Genomic DNA, 15677 nt, shown 5'->3' on the forward strand with positions numbered 1-15677 from the left:
CATTCTAGAACTGCTCTGCACTCTTTCAATCTTACAAATATCCTTCCTATAGTTAGGTGAACAGGACTGTACACAATACTCCAAATTTGGCCTCACCAATGTCTTATACAACCTCACCATAACATCCCAACTCCTATACTCAATACTTTGATTTAAGAATGCCAGGATGCCAAAAGCCTTCTTTACAACCCTGTCTATCTGCGACGCCACTTTCAGGGAATTATGTATCTGAACTAGCAGATCCCTTTGTTCCTCTGCACTCCTCAGTGCCCTACCATTTACTGTGTATGTCCTACCTTGATTTGTCCTTCCAAAATGCAACACCTCACACTTGTCTGAATTAATTCCATCTGCCATTTTCTGGACCATTCTTCCAGTTGGTTCAGAATCCCTCTGCAAGCTTTTGAAAGCCTTCCTTGCTGTCCACTACACCTCCAATCTTAGTGTCATCAGCAAACTTGCTGATCCAATTTACCACATTATCATCTAGATTATTGATATAGACAACAAACAACAATGGACCCAGCACAGGTCCCTGAGGCACACCACTAGTCACAGGCCTCCAGTCTGAGAAACAATCATCCACTACCAATCTCTGTCTTCTCCCACACAACCAATTTCGAATCCAGTTTACAACCTTTCCATGGATACCTAGTGTCTGAACCTTCTGAACTAACCTCCCATGTGGGACCTTGTCAAAGGCCTTACTAAAGTCCATGTAGACAACATCCACAGCCTTTCCTTCATCTACTATCTTGGTAACCTCCTCGAAAAACTCTACAAGATTTGTTAAACACGACCTACCATGCACAAAGCCATGCTGACTATCCCTAATCAGCCCTTGGCTATCCAAATACTTGTATATCCGATCTCTCAGAACACCTTCCAATAATTTACCCACTACTGATGTCAGGCTCACTGGCCTGTAATTACCTGGTTTACTTTTAGATCCTTTTTTAAACAACGGAACTACATGAGCTACCCTCCAGTCCTCCAGCACCGCACCCGTAGCTAAGGACATTTTAAATATATCTGCCAGGGCCCCTGCAATTTCTACACTAGTCTCTCTCAATGTCCGAGGAAATATCTTATCAGGCCCAGGGGATTTATCTACCTTTATTCGCTGTAAAGCAGCAAGCACCTCCTCCTCTTTAATCTCTATATGTTCCATGACATTATTGCCCGTTTCCCTTCCTTCCATATCCACTATGCCAGTTTTCTGAGTAAATACTGATGCAAAAAAACTGTTTAAGATCTCCCTCATCTCCTGAGGCTCCACACATAGACGACCACTCTGATCTTCTAGGGCACCAATTTTGTCCCTTACTATCCTTCTACTCTTCATATACTTGTAGAAACCCTTTGGGTTTACCTTCACATTATCTGCCAAAGCAACCTCATGTCTTCTTTTTGCCTTCCTGATTTCCTTTTTAGTATTTTTCTTACTTTTTCGTATACTCTTCAAGTACCTCATTTGTTCCTAGTTGCCTATACCTGCTATACACCTCTCTCTTTTTCTTAACCAGATCGCCAATATCCCTTGAAAACCAAGGTTCCCTATGCTTGTTAACTTTGCCTTTAATCCTGGCAGGAACATGCAAACTCTGCACTCTCAAAATTTTGCCTTTGAAGGCCTTCCACTTACTGAGCACATCCTTGCCAGAAAACAACTTATCCCAATCCACTCTTCCTAGATCCTTTCTCATTTCCACAAAATTGGCCTTTCTCCAATTTAGAACCTTAACCCAAGGACCAGACCTGTCCTTATCCATAATTAACTTGAAACTAATGACATTGTGGTCGCTGGACCCAAAATGCTCACCTACACATACTTCTGTCACCTGACCTGTCTGGTTCCCTAATAGGAGATCAAGTATTGCATTCTCTCTCGTTGGAACCTCTACATATCGACTTAGAAAAATTTCCTGAACGCATGTGACAAATTCCAAGCCATCCAGCCCTTTCACAATTCTAAATGACATGATGAAAGGATAATATAAAGGAAAAATGACTAACACATTTCCATTAGAGTTTGTGGATGCAAAGAAATATATATTAAAGACACTAGTTGTCAAGGCAGTGGCAATCTAATCATGTGTGGTATGGTTGAATACAAAGAAATAACCAAATGAACACTGACAATAAATTATATCCCCATTACATACATAATTACTGGAGTATACATCCAACTCATTTGAAATGTTAAGATATAACAAACTATTATAAAGCTTTGAATATCCTAATAAATGACCAAAATGGAACTAAATTTTACAATAGGAACAACTTGCGAACATCTGTGGTCATCATTTTTTTGGGGGGCAACTATGGAAATCCATGCGCACACAGTCGAATGTGTAAAATCTAAAGTTTCAGACCTTTCATCTGAACAGGCTATGGTATAACTGAGCCCCTCTAATAGTCTTGTCATTGTAATCCATGTAACAGCATTGAGTTACAGTACTGACCCACTAATTATCCACTTATTAAGTCAGTAAATGTTAGGATCTGGTTCATCTGGTATAAGTGATATTTTTAACCTTTTTATCTTTAGTACTGTCAAGTTACTTTGATTAAAGATTACAAATGTGGTTTAACTATTATTGTAGATGAATTTAAATAAGTTAAGACCATACAATTTCTTCCTATATTTCTTTCTATCTCTTTCAGTCTCTCTCTCATAAACATGCTTCTTAATTTGCTCTCTACATTGAATTAAATATTCCAAAGTTCATCTCTTATTTGGTAGATGTTCATCCTTGGATGGAAGTACCAAAAGTGCCTAATATAGTGAAATCAGTGGAAATTATGTTGGAAAGCAAAGTACAAAATAAATACTTGACTTCATTATCCAATCAGCACGTGTCCAAGAATAAATGTGGATGGGTAACAACATTTTTGCTATGTCTTGTTCACCAGATCTAATTTGTTCAAAAATTATATTGATATATATTGTGTACATAATGTTTACATAAGATTTCAAAAGATGTGTTGAATAAGACATAGCTAAAATTTACATCTGATGCACATACACAACAGGTCGGTCTGAAGGAATCTAATCTATAAACTATTTTACAACTACAAAAAAACAAGGTGCCTTACTCTAAGGAGTTTTTAAACCATTGTTAATGCATTAGAACATACCATTTTAATGTACTGCAACACATCATATTTGATTTCGTGGATTATAACAGGCACAGTGAGAGAATACGTACTAAAAGGGAAAAAATGGATTTCATTTTAGTTTTCATATTCTCAAGATATTCTAAGGTGTTCTATAACTGAAGAAATGCTTTTTGATGTGGCAATGTAGGAACATAGAACCAAAATTTCACACAGCAAAGTCCCACAAACAGCAGGGAGATAATAACCTGTTATCCTATTTATTTTTAATAATGTTGTTGGGGGGGTTAAATATTGGAGAGGACACTGAAAAGAACTCCCGTTATTCATTAAAATAGTGCTATGACTCTTTTACACCCTACTGACAAAGTAGATGGAGTCTTTGTTTAATATCTTCACCAAATTATGTCACCTCCCAACAGTTCAGAAAAGTGATTGACATAAACCATACTGTGTGTGAAATTAATGGAAATATTAATGCAGAATCCTGGAATAATAATCCAGAGACATGGGTTTATATCCCACCACAGGATGTTGGGAATTCATTAAATGTGGAATGCAGAACTAACGCCTACAATGATGACTGTGAAAATAGTAAATTATTAAGGAGACCTGACAACCTTATCCAACAATGTGGATGCTGCTTAACTGCCTTCTGGCCCAGCAAATCACTCGGTTCAAAAGAAATTAGGGAATGACAATGAAAGCCAGCTAATCGGTTTAGTGAATAAAAAACATAAAAATTAAGAACATGAAATATTCTTTGAAATTCTTCTTCTCAGTACAATATGTCAAAGAAAGCAGAAAGGAAAAGTGTGAACCATTACAGTTACACTTCTGTTTAACAAACTGCTCGATATAAACACTGATACATTTTGGATGAATTTGATTTTGTAAAATAAACGGAATTAGAACTGTTATTTTGATTGTCAATGCAATATGTGCAAGAAAGGAAAGTTAAACTGAACTTGTTTTCAAAAATAAGGTTCTATAATTATAGCAAAACAATCTGTTAAATGTGTTAATTAACAAGATTTACATTTAACAAACTTTTTTGAAATGCCATTGACTGCATTGTTAAAGAAAGTCTGCAAAGCAATCAGGAATTTGATCTTACATTGTTTATTTTACACTGGCTGCTTATATTAACCTCTTTATTCTTTTATGAATTTTTCCAAAGACAACACTGAATTTTGTATATTAAATCTGTTATTTGACTACAGTTACACCATTATTTTGGAGCTGCAAGTAATTTTGGCTGCACATCAATACATAAAAACCATGAAATTAAATTCAGAGATCTCACTGCATCTGTTGGATTTCCTGGATACTTTCTTAGCTTAGTAGTGAGCCTCTTAAAATTACGGAAAAGAAACTAACACTGCCTTTCGTGATCTGCTAACATTAAAACATAGTCACTTGTCAAGAAGAGTTATTTGCCTGTGTCTAAACATGTCATAAATGTGCTCTCACCTAATGACCAGGGTACAGATGGAACTATGATTTTAACAGCTATGAAACCATTAATTGCATGGCAGCTATGTAGTATTATTACAATGTTATTACGTTAGTAAACACAACTAAACACAACTAAAGTGCTTGACCACATCCCACCTTAATCCTATTAACTGAAACCTAAAGACATCTGAAGAATAAATATTATTTTAAAGATGCAAGTTTCTTAGATGTAGATCAGTATCAATATTCATATTTGCAATAACTAAAGAATGAGATCTTCAATGAGTTTAGTCCTACTGCCCTTAATATGTTCCTGTGTTGAATAACCTTATGGTACAAATATGTTTTATTTTTTACTCTCTAAAAGGGTCACATTCATTTCTGAGGGGTTTTTATCAATTAATTACTTGAAAAAGCACAACATAGTAAGAAGCTGCTCTGCAGGAAGACTTACAGATACTTTTTATCCTTTGCTTATTTAAAATCCCATCTGCCCATCCTGTTGCCAGGAATAACTAAAACAATTATACTGATTGTTGAAATTTAAGCCGATTCATCAAAAGATGAAGATACAAAATTAAAAGTCTCTTCTTTTACTTTGAGTCACTCATGTGACATGGCAAATGTTAACCAACTTGGAAAACAAGTGAAAACAGCCGGGAAATTGGAACCTTTTTCACCAATCCATCTGAAAGAGAAGACACTTAGTTCTATAAAATCTGAAGTAACCAAGATGTACTAATTCAGTGAAAGGTAATTTCAAAATAAGTATTGGTTATTAGCCTTCTGGAACAAGGTGTTTGTTATTATAATGTTATAATATAAAGAGCATCTTAGAAGCTAGAAATCTCGAGACAGTGCAAAGAACATGGATCAAAAAAATTCCTTGACCTTCTGTTATATCCTCACAGGATGCATTTTATTTCAGCTTCACTGAAGTGCCTGCTTATGTTCTACATATAATTCACAATTCCTTGCCTTGCCACGCTTCTTACAATGTTTCTTCCTGTCCTTGTTCCTGTTGCCACATTACTTTCAAGATGTTTGTACTTTGAGAGGTGATTTATGTGAAGTGTTCAAACTACTGGACTGAATATTATGAGTGATTGAGCAAGTGGTGTGGAATTACAAAGGAAATGGTACTTATTGTACCCTAAGTACAGAATCACAGATGATTAAAACATGGAAGGAGGCTATTCAAGCCACCAAGTCCATATCAGCTCTATATAAGAGTAATCTACCCAATAACATCCTCTCCCAGAGCCCTGCAAATTCCTTACTTAGCAAACTCCCTTTAAATGCTACACTTAAATTTGCCTCCACTAGTACCCCAAGTAAGACATTCCAAATCCTAAAATTCACTGCATAAAATAATACTTTCTTCATGTCATTTTTGATTCTTTTGCCATCCATCTCCATTCTGTCTCCCTTAGTTCTTGACTCCTCCTTCAATGTGAACATATTTTCTCTCTGTCCATACTGCTGATTATTTTAAATACATCTCTTTGCAACCTTTTCTATTCCAAGGAGACAAAGCCCCAGCTTCTCCAATTCATTTCCTTATCTCTAGAATCATATTGGTAAATCTTTGCTGTGCCTTTTTCAAACCTTCACATCTTTGCTAAACTGTGGTGCTCAGACCTTCACTCAATAATCCAGTAGTGGATGAACCAATGTTTTATAAAGTTTCATCATGACTTCCTTGCTCTTAAACCCAAATTCCTTTATGCTTTTTTACCACTTTCTCAACCTGCCTCACCGTAATCAATGAATCATGCACATATACCCCCAAATCTCTCTGTTTTTGTACCCATTTTAGAATTGTGCCCTCTAGTTTATATTGGATCTTCTCATGCTTCCACAAAAATGTAACACTTCACTTTTCTCAGCATTGAATCTGACACTTACCCACTCATTCCCGCAGCCTGTCTATATCTCCTTGAGGTCTATTACTGTCCTCATAACAGTTCATTGTTTTAAGTCATCTACAAATTTGGATACTGTGTCCTGTCTGGCCAAGTCAAAATCATTAGTATATATTAAGAGAGACAGTGATCCTTGTAACTGGCCCTGGGGTAAATCCACTGTATACTTCCCTTCATGCTGATAAACAATTTTTGTGACCACTTTCTGTTTCTTGTAACTTATCCAATTTTTTATTTGTATTGTATCCCTTTGATCTTGTCGGCAAGCCTAAAATGTAGCATCTTAACAAATGCCTTTTGGAAGGCCATATTCATCACAACAGTTCCCTTATTGATACTCTGTTATTTCATCAACAAATTCTGTTAGATCATTTAGATATGATTTATCTTTAACAATTCTTGTTGGCCTTCTTCAATTAATCTACACTTATCCAAGTGACAGCTAATTCTGCACTTGATTATCGTTTCTAAAACATTCCCTACCACTACAATTAAATTGGCTGATCTTTAGTTATTGGGTTTACCTCTTGACCTTTTTTTGAACAAGGACGTAACATTAGCAATTTTTCAGCCTTGAGGAAGCACTCCTGAATCTATAGATGTTTGGAAGATAATGGCCATGACCTCTGCAACTTCCTCCCTTATTTCCCTCAGCAACCTAGGATGCATTTCATCTGGACCAGATGACTTATCCACTTTATAGTGCAACTATCTCTCTGAACACCTCCTCTTTATGGCAGAATCTCAATTCTATTCTAAACTTTATGGTATTATGATCGCCATTTCCTAGATATTTTCACAGAAATGCTGGGTATAATTGATCTGGCACATTTCCCTGAACCAAGTCCAGTAAAGCTGCCTTTCTTCTTGGCCCAGAAACATAATGTTGAAGAAAATTCCCCAGAATACTTTAAACTTTATTTATACAGCATGGTAACAGGCCCTTCTGGCCTAACAAGCCTGCACCACCCACATACACCCATGTTAACCTACGGACCTGTACATCTTTGGAATGTGGGAGGAAACCGGAGCACCTGGAGGAAACCATGCAGTCATGGGGAGAACGTACAAACTCCTTACAGAGAGCAACAGGAATTGAACCCCGATCGCTAGCACTGTAATAGCGTTACGCTAACCGCCACGCTACCGTGCCGCCCTACACTTCAGAAACACTTACCCCTCTTTGGCCCTTATATTATTGCTATCCCAGTTTTATGTTTGGATAATTAAGTCTCCTCTTCTCTGTAGCCTTTGCACTTCTCAGCTAATTTCACTAAATTTGCTCCTCGCCAGCCACCCCACTAGTAGTCAGCCTATAGAATAGTCCAATATTATAATCATATCTCTTTCATTTATTAATTCTAAACAGATAGATTCTGCCCTTGATTGTTCCGGGACATCCTTTTGTTCTAGTACTGCAACATTCTCCTTAATCCACACTGCCAATCCCCCTCCTTTCTCCCCTTCCCTAGCCTTCCTGAACAACTTGCATCCAGCAAGATGGCGCCAGAGCGTGGCAACATGTTGCAAGCTGCCTCTCTACAGATCTACTCATTAACCAATACCAGTACCAATACCAATACCAACAAACTCTCATCTCCATTTTTTAGCCAGGTTTCTATTATTTGCAACATTGCAATCCCATTTGGCTAATTCCATGTGCAGCTCACCAACCTGGTTTAGTATGTTTCTCACATTTATGTGCATGCACTGTAAACCTACCTTATACTGTCTTGTAATCTCTGTCAGTTCTGTCCTTGTCTGAAAACTTTGTTTCTTCTTCTGCTGCTATTTATCTCTCTCAATTATTGTTTGCAGCTTTTTTCTCCTTTTCAGTTCTACTTTCTTATGCCCATTTCCCTGCCAAATTAGCCTAAATCTCCTTCCATTGCACTAGCAAACCTTACCCTCAGCAATCCTATCTCTAAACTTACTGGTGCTTGGCACAACGAGTCATCTGGAGATTGCCATCTTTGAGATCCTGATTTTTAATCACTTTCATAACTCCTTAATATATACTTGCAGGGCCACATTTGTTTTTTCTACTTTGGTCATTTGTGATGATGTGTACCATGATTTCTGGTTGTTCATCCTTTCTCGCCACCCCCCTCCAAGATCTTCTGTAGTCACTCAGTGATATCCTTAACCATGGTACTGGGGAAGGAAAGTACCATGCTAGAATCACTTCTGCAATCGCAGAAACAGTGATTTATTCCACTAACTGTAGTACCCCTATATCCATCACTCTCTTGACATTGCTCCTCCCTTCCTGCACATTTGTGTCACACCCAGTACTATGCTGTATTCCCCATTAGTGTCAAGGAATTAATCTACAATGTCCCCAGGAGTCTCCAGCACTACCTGCCTGCCCTTTTTTATCCTTCTGGGAGTTACCCATTACTTCTCTGCCTGCATTCACTTGAACTGTGGGAGGATCAACTCCTAAAATGTGCTATCCATGAAACATCCAGCATCAAAGGTGGACTGTGCTGATGACATCTGGAGCTTGAACTCCTCCAGACGCTGACACTTCCTGCACTTGTAGTTGTCCAGAACACCGAATACATCAGGACAGGCATTCCCTGGGTATGATGTGCTCTGCTATGCCTCTGATTATTAGATAAGCTCAACCGAGAGATAGAATATACTTGAAATAATATTATTAGATTACTTACTACCTTACCAAGCCCAAAGGAACTTTTCAGTTCCCTGGGTCTTTGATTAAACCAAACACTTGTTTGCTCATTGTATCTTATGCTTCTTTCACACTCATGGGGAAATTTTAAATGCTCCTTTTAAACTCACATCTCATTAAATGTTAGTGTCCACTCTATGGATTGTTATTCCCTGCATTGTTAAAAATGTGTATCTGTATTTCTATTTTATACCTGGAAATACCCATGGGAAAATAAAGATGAAATATGCATTCGTAGCTTTTTAAAATGTCTGTCAATTTCATTTTCAATCAATTACCTTTACTGTAAGTTTTCTCCAAAGGAAATCTATAATTTCACAAAACATTGCTTTTTTAAATTATTAATTTATAACATTTAGACTCCACTTCCAAAGCCTGTGTTTATTGCTCATTCATAAGTTGCTTAGAGAAAGCAGTGGTAAGCCACATTCTTGATCCAAGCAATATGTAGATATATCAGGGATTCAGGAAAATTCATCAGTTCTGTTTCTGTTTTGCCAGGTAAATACAAAAATATTAGATTAACAGAATACACTATCATTCTGGGGCTGCTGAATAATTTCCTGACATCATACTTTGTCCATCAATATATTCATACCTACGAAGAAGGAAAGATTGTGAAATGCAATTTTTAATTATACTAATATATGTGGAGATGCCTCCAAGGAGCTTATTGATTCATCCTGGTCAAGCTCTGAAGAGTTTTCTTACCCCCTTCTGGTGTCCTTCATGTGATTACTTTTTTATTGGATAATTTGCAGAGATTCTTCCCCCCCCCCCCCCCCCCCAAAAAGCATAATTGGATAAAATTTGAAATGTCAAGGTTAATCCTGAAATATTGCACGTCCATATACTATACAGCTTAACATCTGACAGGGGTACTTAGATACTAATTGTACCAAGAACGAATTAAGGACAGAATTGGATGCACACTCCAGCATTTACAAGGCACGGTCATCTAACGTATGCCAGAGGGAGTGCTCCTTAACAGCAGTATTGTTTTTCTTTAACCAATGAATTCTTCACAAACTTCACTAGAGATTAGCATCACCACAGGGAACAATTTTATTCAAGAAATATTTATAGCTGCACTGAAAAAGTAAAAATAGTACCATCAACATTCATTATCTATGAACAAAAACTGAACAGTTATGGAAATAGATAACTACGCAGAAACATGACAAGGCTGTGGGAAGACATGCTAATTGCAATGCTCCTTTAGCGAACACGGTAGCTCTATCAGTCTGTGGATCCAGAGGGGAACGGGTCATTAAACTTTACCGCCACAGCACGTGTGCGCTGATTTTCTTTAGATTCGCCACAAATTATCCTAATGAAAGTGATTACACGAGGAGGGAAAGGTCTTTGCATTTTTTGTAACTGGATCCAAAGCTGACCGTGGTAACTCTATAACAGTTTGATGGATGGGATAGTGGAAGAGATATGAGCATCAATTCAAACCCAACCTTCCAAAGTATTGTTGGACAGAAAGGGCACCTGGACATCACTAATATCATCTCGGACATCCCACCACACCCCCTCAAACGCGGCCACGCACCTTGATGCTGGAAGTATGGGCATAAACACTACCCTCTGCTATTGATATCTGCTGCCTGGTCCATCAATGCAACCACTTCCGTCTCAGTCCCAGAATGGGATAATCTGAAATCAACTGTTACATTCAACATCAACAGATGCTTACCCTGGAGCCGGACCGCGGCACGGCACAATTCCCACACACCACCTCCAGTGTATTGTTCTGTGGTTAACACGGTGAAAGGACAAATCTCGCTAAATTATCATTTCATGGGCAATGAATTGTGTTTCGCTAAAATTCTGAGTTACTGCGCCTTGATGGAGGTGCAAAGTCAAGCTCAGGTGCAACCAACTTTAAAATCGATCTCATCGCCTCTAAAAGCGGAACAGTCGTTGTGGGGCAAAATCACAGGCAAAACGGCTTCAGATTTACAACCTGATGTTGAAGCATTCACTACCCGAACACACACACCACACAGACCAGATTCAGCAGTCCCTCGCACATGAAATTTGGAATGAAATTAGATACCGGAAAGGTTCACTTTAGAAACGGAAACCATTTGAAATATCCCGCCCGAAAAGGTGGTGAAAATCGACTCATTCATAACTCTCAACGAGGGTTTGGATAAATAGATGGGGAGGGCGAGGGAGGAATTAGAGGGGAGTGAGGTTAATTGGCGCGCAGGCACTATGAGCCGAATGTATCACTGCCTGCCTCCACTCCGAGACTACATGACCCCGGTGTCCGAGTGGGTTAGCGGGATGATCCGCCCACCGCCGTGATGTCTGTTGGCTGCTAACATTTCAGTAATAGTCCGGGGCTGACAGGTGGTACTTAAGTATATATAAACATAGCTGCCCTTCCCTGACAGAGACCTGGGAAACACACGATGTTTAACCAAACACCACCACCCCCCCCCCCCAAAAAAAACTAAACATTGGCTGCATGGCTTTGATCAAACAAGATACAGGACTCATTTTAAATATTTAACACTTAAAATAGGAAACACGTTAATAAAGAAGGCATGACTTTCCGACTCACCGGCGTTCCTCAGTTTTTTGTTCCTGTAAACTGACAAAATGACGAGTAGGTTTCCCAAGATATCGATCACAATGGTAAATATGAGCAGTCCGGCTAGAGTGTTTGCCACCCAGGCTGGGCGATCGAAATTGAACAACTCGGGTCTCGGGCTAGAACTGTTTAAACGGCTTATGCTCCGATTCATTTTGGTTGGATTTTGGCTTGGCACAGCAATTTCAGATTCAAAGAGGAAAATGGTCAACCATTTAATCCAAAACCAGTCCGGCTCAGATTTACAACTGGTCACCAGCAATGAAATTGACCAAGGTAACCTCCATCTCTTTCCATTATGATTCAACTTTTTAAAAATAAAATGTTTATATGAAAAACTGGAGCGAGCTAACTTTTTTTAGTTGAAGCTACTAATCTGTCAGACGCAGGACTTTTATATCACTCGGTCTCCCCATCACAATGTTAGTTTGTGGCATTTTCGGGTTTGCTGCCCCTCTTTCATCATGTGACGCGGTTCTTGCTGCGGAGCCGTGTGAAAGACCGCCCCTTGGTGGTGGAGAGAAGGAGCGGCTCGGGGCTTTGATTCATTGTCACATGGCACGATTCACAGCTCACAGCCCAGCATTTCCCCAGCCTGTAGCCTTCTTTATTCATTCATTCATTTCACTTGGCTGTTCATCCATTCATACATATACATTGAAGCATGCAAGCATTCATACATGTGTGTTTGTTCCATTGCAGCTCGTTTAATCTTGTCCATTGATATCTGTCCATTTAAGACATTTATTTACTTTATTCGACTATTCAGTCAGACCTGCGTTTATTTTGAACAAGTTGTCATTTCATGCTTTGCAGATTTATTTTGGTGAGGGTCCCATTTGTAACTGGAGTCACTGAATAAAAAATATCCAAAAATAAATAGTTTGTTTCCGCCCGGGAAAGGCAAACAACAATTAAACGGCTTCGCGGCTGTTGCTCGGGAGATTTCTGTGTACGGGTCACTTCGTTAAGTCCTCTGTTTATTTCATAAGACTTACGAAATGATAGAAGACCAGAGATCAGACTGATGATAAATCCTTTTTTTCGACCTGTGACGCGTGTACACCTTTCCCCCTACAATGAATGGGTTAGGTCCTTCAAGCTCCCTTCTTTATGCGAAAATTCGTATGGCGGAGGTACAGTGAATCCTTAACTTTTGCAGAGGATACCAATTACCGTGGTGGTGAGAAATCAGAAGCTGGTTAATTTCCTCGCGGTCAGGAGGCAGCAAATCAAAGGCAAACTGCAGCTGTTTTGACAAACTGTAACATACATTCATCGAGTGGCCATCACTGTCAGATTGAAGAGTACAGGTGCTCAAGAGAAATTTGTTTCCATTTTACATAGCATGCTTATTTAACAAACTCCTTCCCATTGACTCCTCGAGAGATTGTTAAGTATCACCTGTTTTTACGGACTTGCGTCTGAAAAAGTCTCCGAATGTGTTTCCTACTCTCCACTGCAGTGAACGAAATCTTCGTTAAGTGACAAATTAAATTAAATAAAACCCTTTACTGTAGTGAGGTGAACAATCTCTAACTGAGGGGAGCTCTATTTGTGATATGATTTGAATCCAGATATGTGGAATCTGGGCAGAAACGAGGATTTGTAGTTAGTTGGAGTTTGGACTAAACTACATGGGGTCTTACCGCGAGCTTATTATCGATGCACCATAGAAAACATCCGATCCTGAGACATCACAGCTTGGTATGGAAACTGCTCTGCCCTTGACTGCAAGAAGCTGCAGAGAGTTGTGGGCGCAGCTCAGCACATCAGGGAAACCAGCCTCCCCTCCACAGACTCTGTCTGTACTTCTCACTGCCTTGGTAAAGCAGCCAGCATAATCAAAGACACCACCCAGCCTGGACATTCTCTCTTCTCCCCTCTCCCATAGGGCAGAAGATACAAAAGCCTGAAAGCAGGTACCACCAGGTTCAAGGACAGCTTCTATCCCTCTACTATAAGGCTATTGAATGGTTCCCTAGTACAATAAGATGGACTCTTGACCTCACAATCTACCTGCTTATGACCTTGCACCTTATTGTCTACCTGCACTGCACTTTCTCTGTAGTTGTTACACTTTATTCTGTATTCTGTTATTGTTTTACCTTGTACTACCTCGATGCATTGTGTAATGAAATGATCTGTACGAACAGTATGCAAAACAAGTTTTTCACTGTACCTCGGTGCATGTGACAACAATAAACCAATTCCATATCCATTTCCAAATTAACTCTGCTCCTGAATGAGTCCCTTGCCACAGATCTAAGGCCCTGCAATCTGGTTCCAAGCCATTGTCTTCTGTCAGCTTTCTTGTTATTGAGGGAGAGGGGGAAGATTTCTTATGGCATTGCATTCAAATTTCCAAACGCAAAACAGCCCATGATCCCACACTGGGTTGAAACTTCCAGCCTCCCTATGTCCTGAAGAAATCCAGCTCACCTGCATATGCACTTAGATTTCACCTGTTTTTGTTCATCTGTTTTCACTGAAACATCCTTTTGTGCTGCGCTAATGTTAAATAGGGTTCCCTGTTAAAAAAAAACACAAAATTAGACCAAAAAAAGTTTGAAACTGTGTTGGGGTGGTTCACATTCAGAAAGAAGCACTAACATCAGGACCTTCACAGCTTCAGAGGGTACCAGGTTCAACTGACCACAGCTACCCACACTTTACTTAGGGAAATGCATCAGCCCTTAAAGGCACACTGCCCACGGCAGCCAGACAGCTGCAAGACTCCTTGTGGCCACTTTGGGGTAGAGAGATGTTCAGAAAGGGTCTGAGAAGACTGGGTGCATGAAGCATATGCCAGGAGGGAGGACGTGCACCCAGTGAGGCAGCAGACCCGCTCACACCACCATTACAGAACTCCAGCACTAATGGAGAACTGCACAGCACACAAAAAATACTGCAGCCTTACACAATTGTCCAGACACACTCACACAAATGCAATTCCTCACTCAGATGAATGGTTAACTACAAAGACCGTTATTCCATCCACAACCACCACATGACCCATACTCTCCAGCACCACCACCCCCATAGAGTCATAGAGTCATACAGCACAGAAATAGGCCCTTCAGCCCAACTCATCCATGCCGACTGAGATGCCCATTTAATGCTAGTCCCATTTGCCTGCATTTGGCCCATATCTCTCTAAACCTTTTGTGTCCATATACCACTTTTCCTATCCATGTACCCATTTCAACCCACTAACGTTGTTCTACCCCTCCGCTCCTACACAGAGGTCAAGCCTTTGATGGCCTACTCTTGCCCCTATTTCTTGTGTTCTTGTCTGATCAGCGTGTTGTGATGTACATCAGCCCCAGCTGCTGCAGCTACAATGCTGTCTTGCCACCATTAGTGCTGAGCAGCCATGCAAAGCATTCAAAATCACAACGAGCTTAGACCTGTTGAGTGGAAGACTTCTAAGGAAAATATATTTTGTGCGGAGGTCATACTTGTTTAAGCAAAGTGCCACTCACCAAGAAATAAATAGGTATTGTAGGAAACCATCTATATCCCAGAGTCAAGGTATCATTTACTGATGTGTTACATACAGTTCAAGTGTAGCGGTTAGCGTAATGCTATTACAGCGCCAGCGACCAGGGTTCAATTCTAGCCACTGTCTGTAAGGAGTTTGTATGTTGTCCCAGTTTCCTCCAGGTGCTCCAGTTTCCTCCCACATTCCAAAGACGTACGGGTTAGGAAGTTGTGGGCAAGCTATGTTGGTGTCGGAAGCGTGGCGACACTTGTGGGCTGCCCCCAGAACACTCTACGCAAAAAAATGCACTTCACTGTGTGCTTCAATGTACATGTGACTAATAAAGATATCTTATCTTATGTGGTAGAGTATAAGGGGATTTTATAC

The 15677-nt window shown here is 39.6% G+C and overlaps 1 protein-coding gene across 1 annotated transcript in view; it reads right to left on the reverse strand.

Moving 5' to 3' along the window:
* LOC127583366 (melatonin receptor type 1A-like) overlaps positions 1-14947 on the reverse strand; it is a 48193-nt gene extending 33246 nt beyond the window's left edge. Inside the window, exons 1-2 of the mRNA XM_052039273.1 lie at positions 14910-14947; positions 11777-11919 (exon numbers count right to left, since the gene is read on the reverse strand). Coding sequence (XP_051895233.1) covers positions 11777-11919; positions 14910-14947 — 181 coding nt within the window. The remainder of the gene's footprint in view (positions 1-11776; positions 11920-14909) is intronic.
* Positions 14948-15677: the final 730 nt, after the last annotated feature.

This window comes from Pristis pectinata, chromosome 2 (genome assembly GCF_009764475.1).
Source record: "Pristis pectinata isolate sPriPec2 chromosome 2, sPriPec2.1.pri, whole genome shotgun sequence".
Classification (NCBI taxonomy): domain Eukaryota; kingdom Metazoa; phylum Chordata; class Chondrichthyes; order Rhinopristiformes; family Pristidae; genus Pristis; species Pristis pectinata.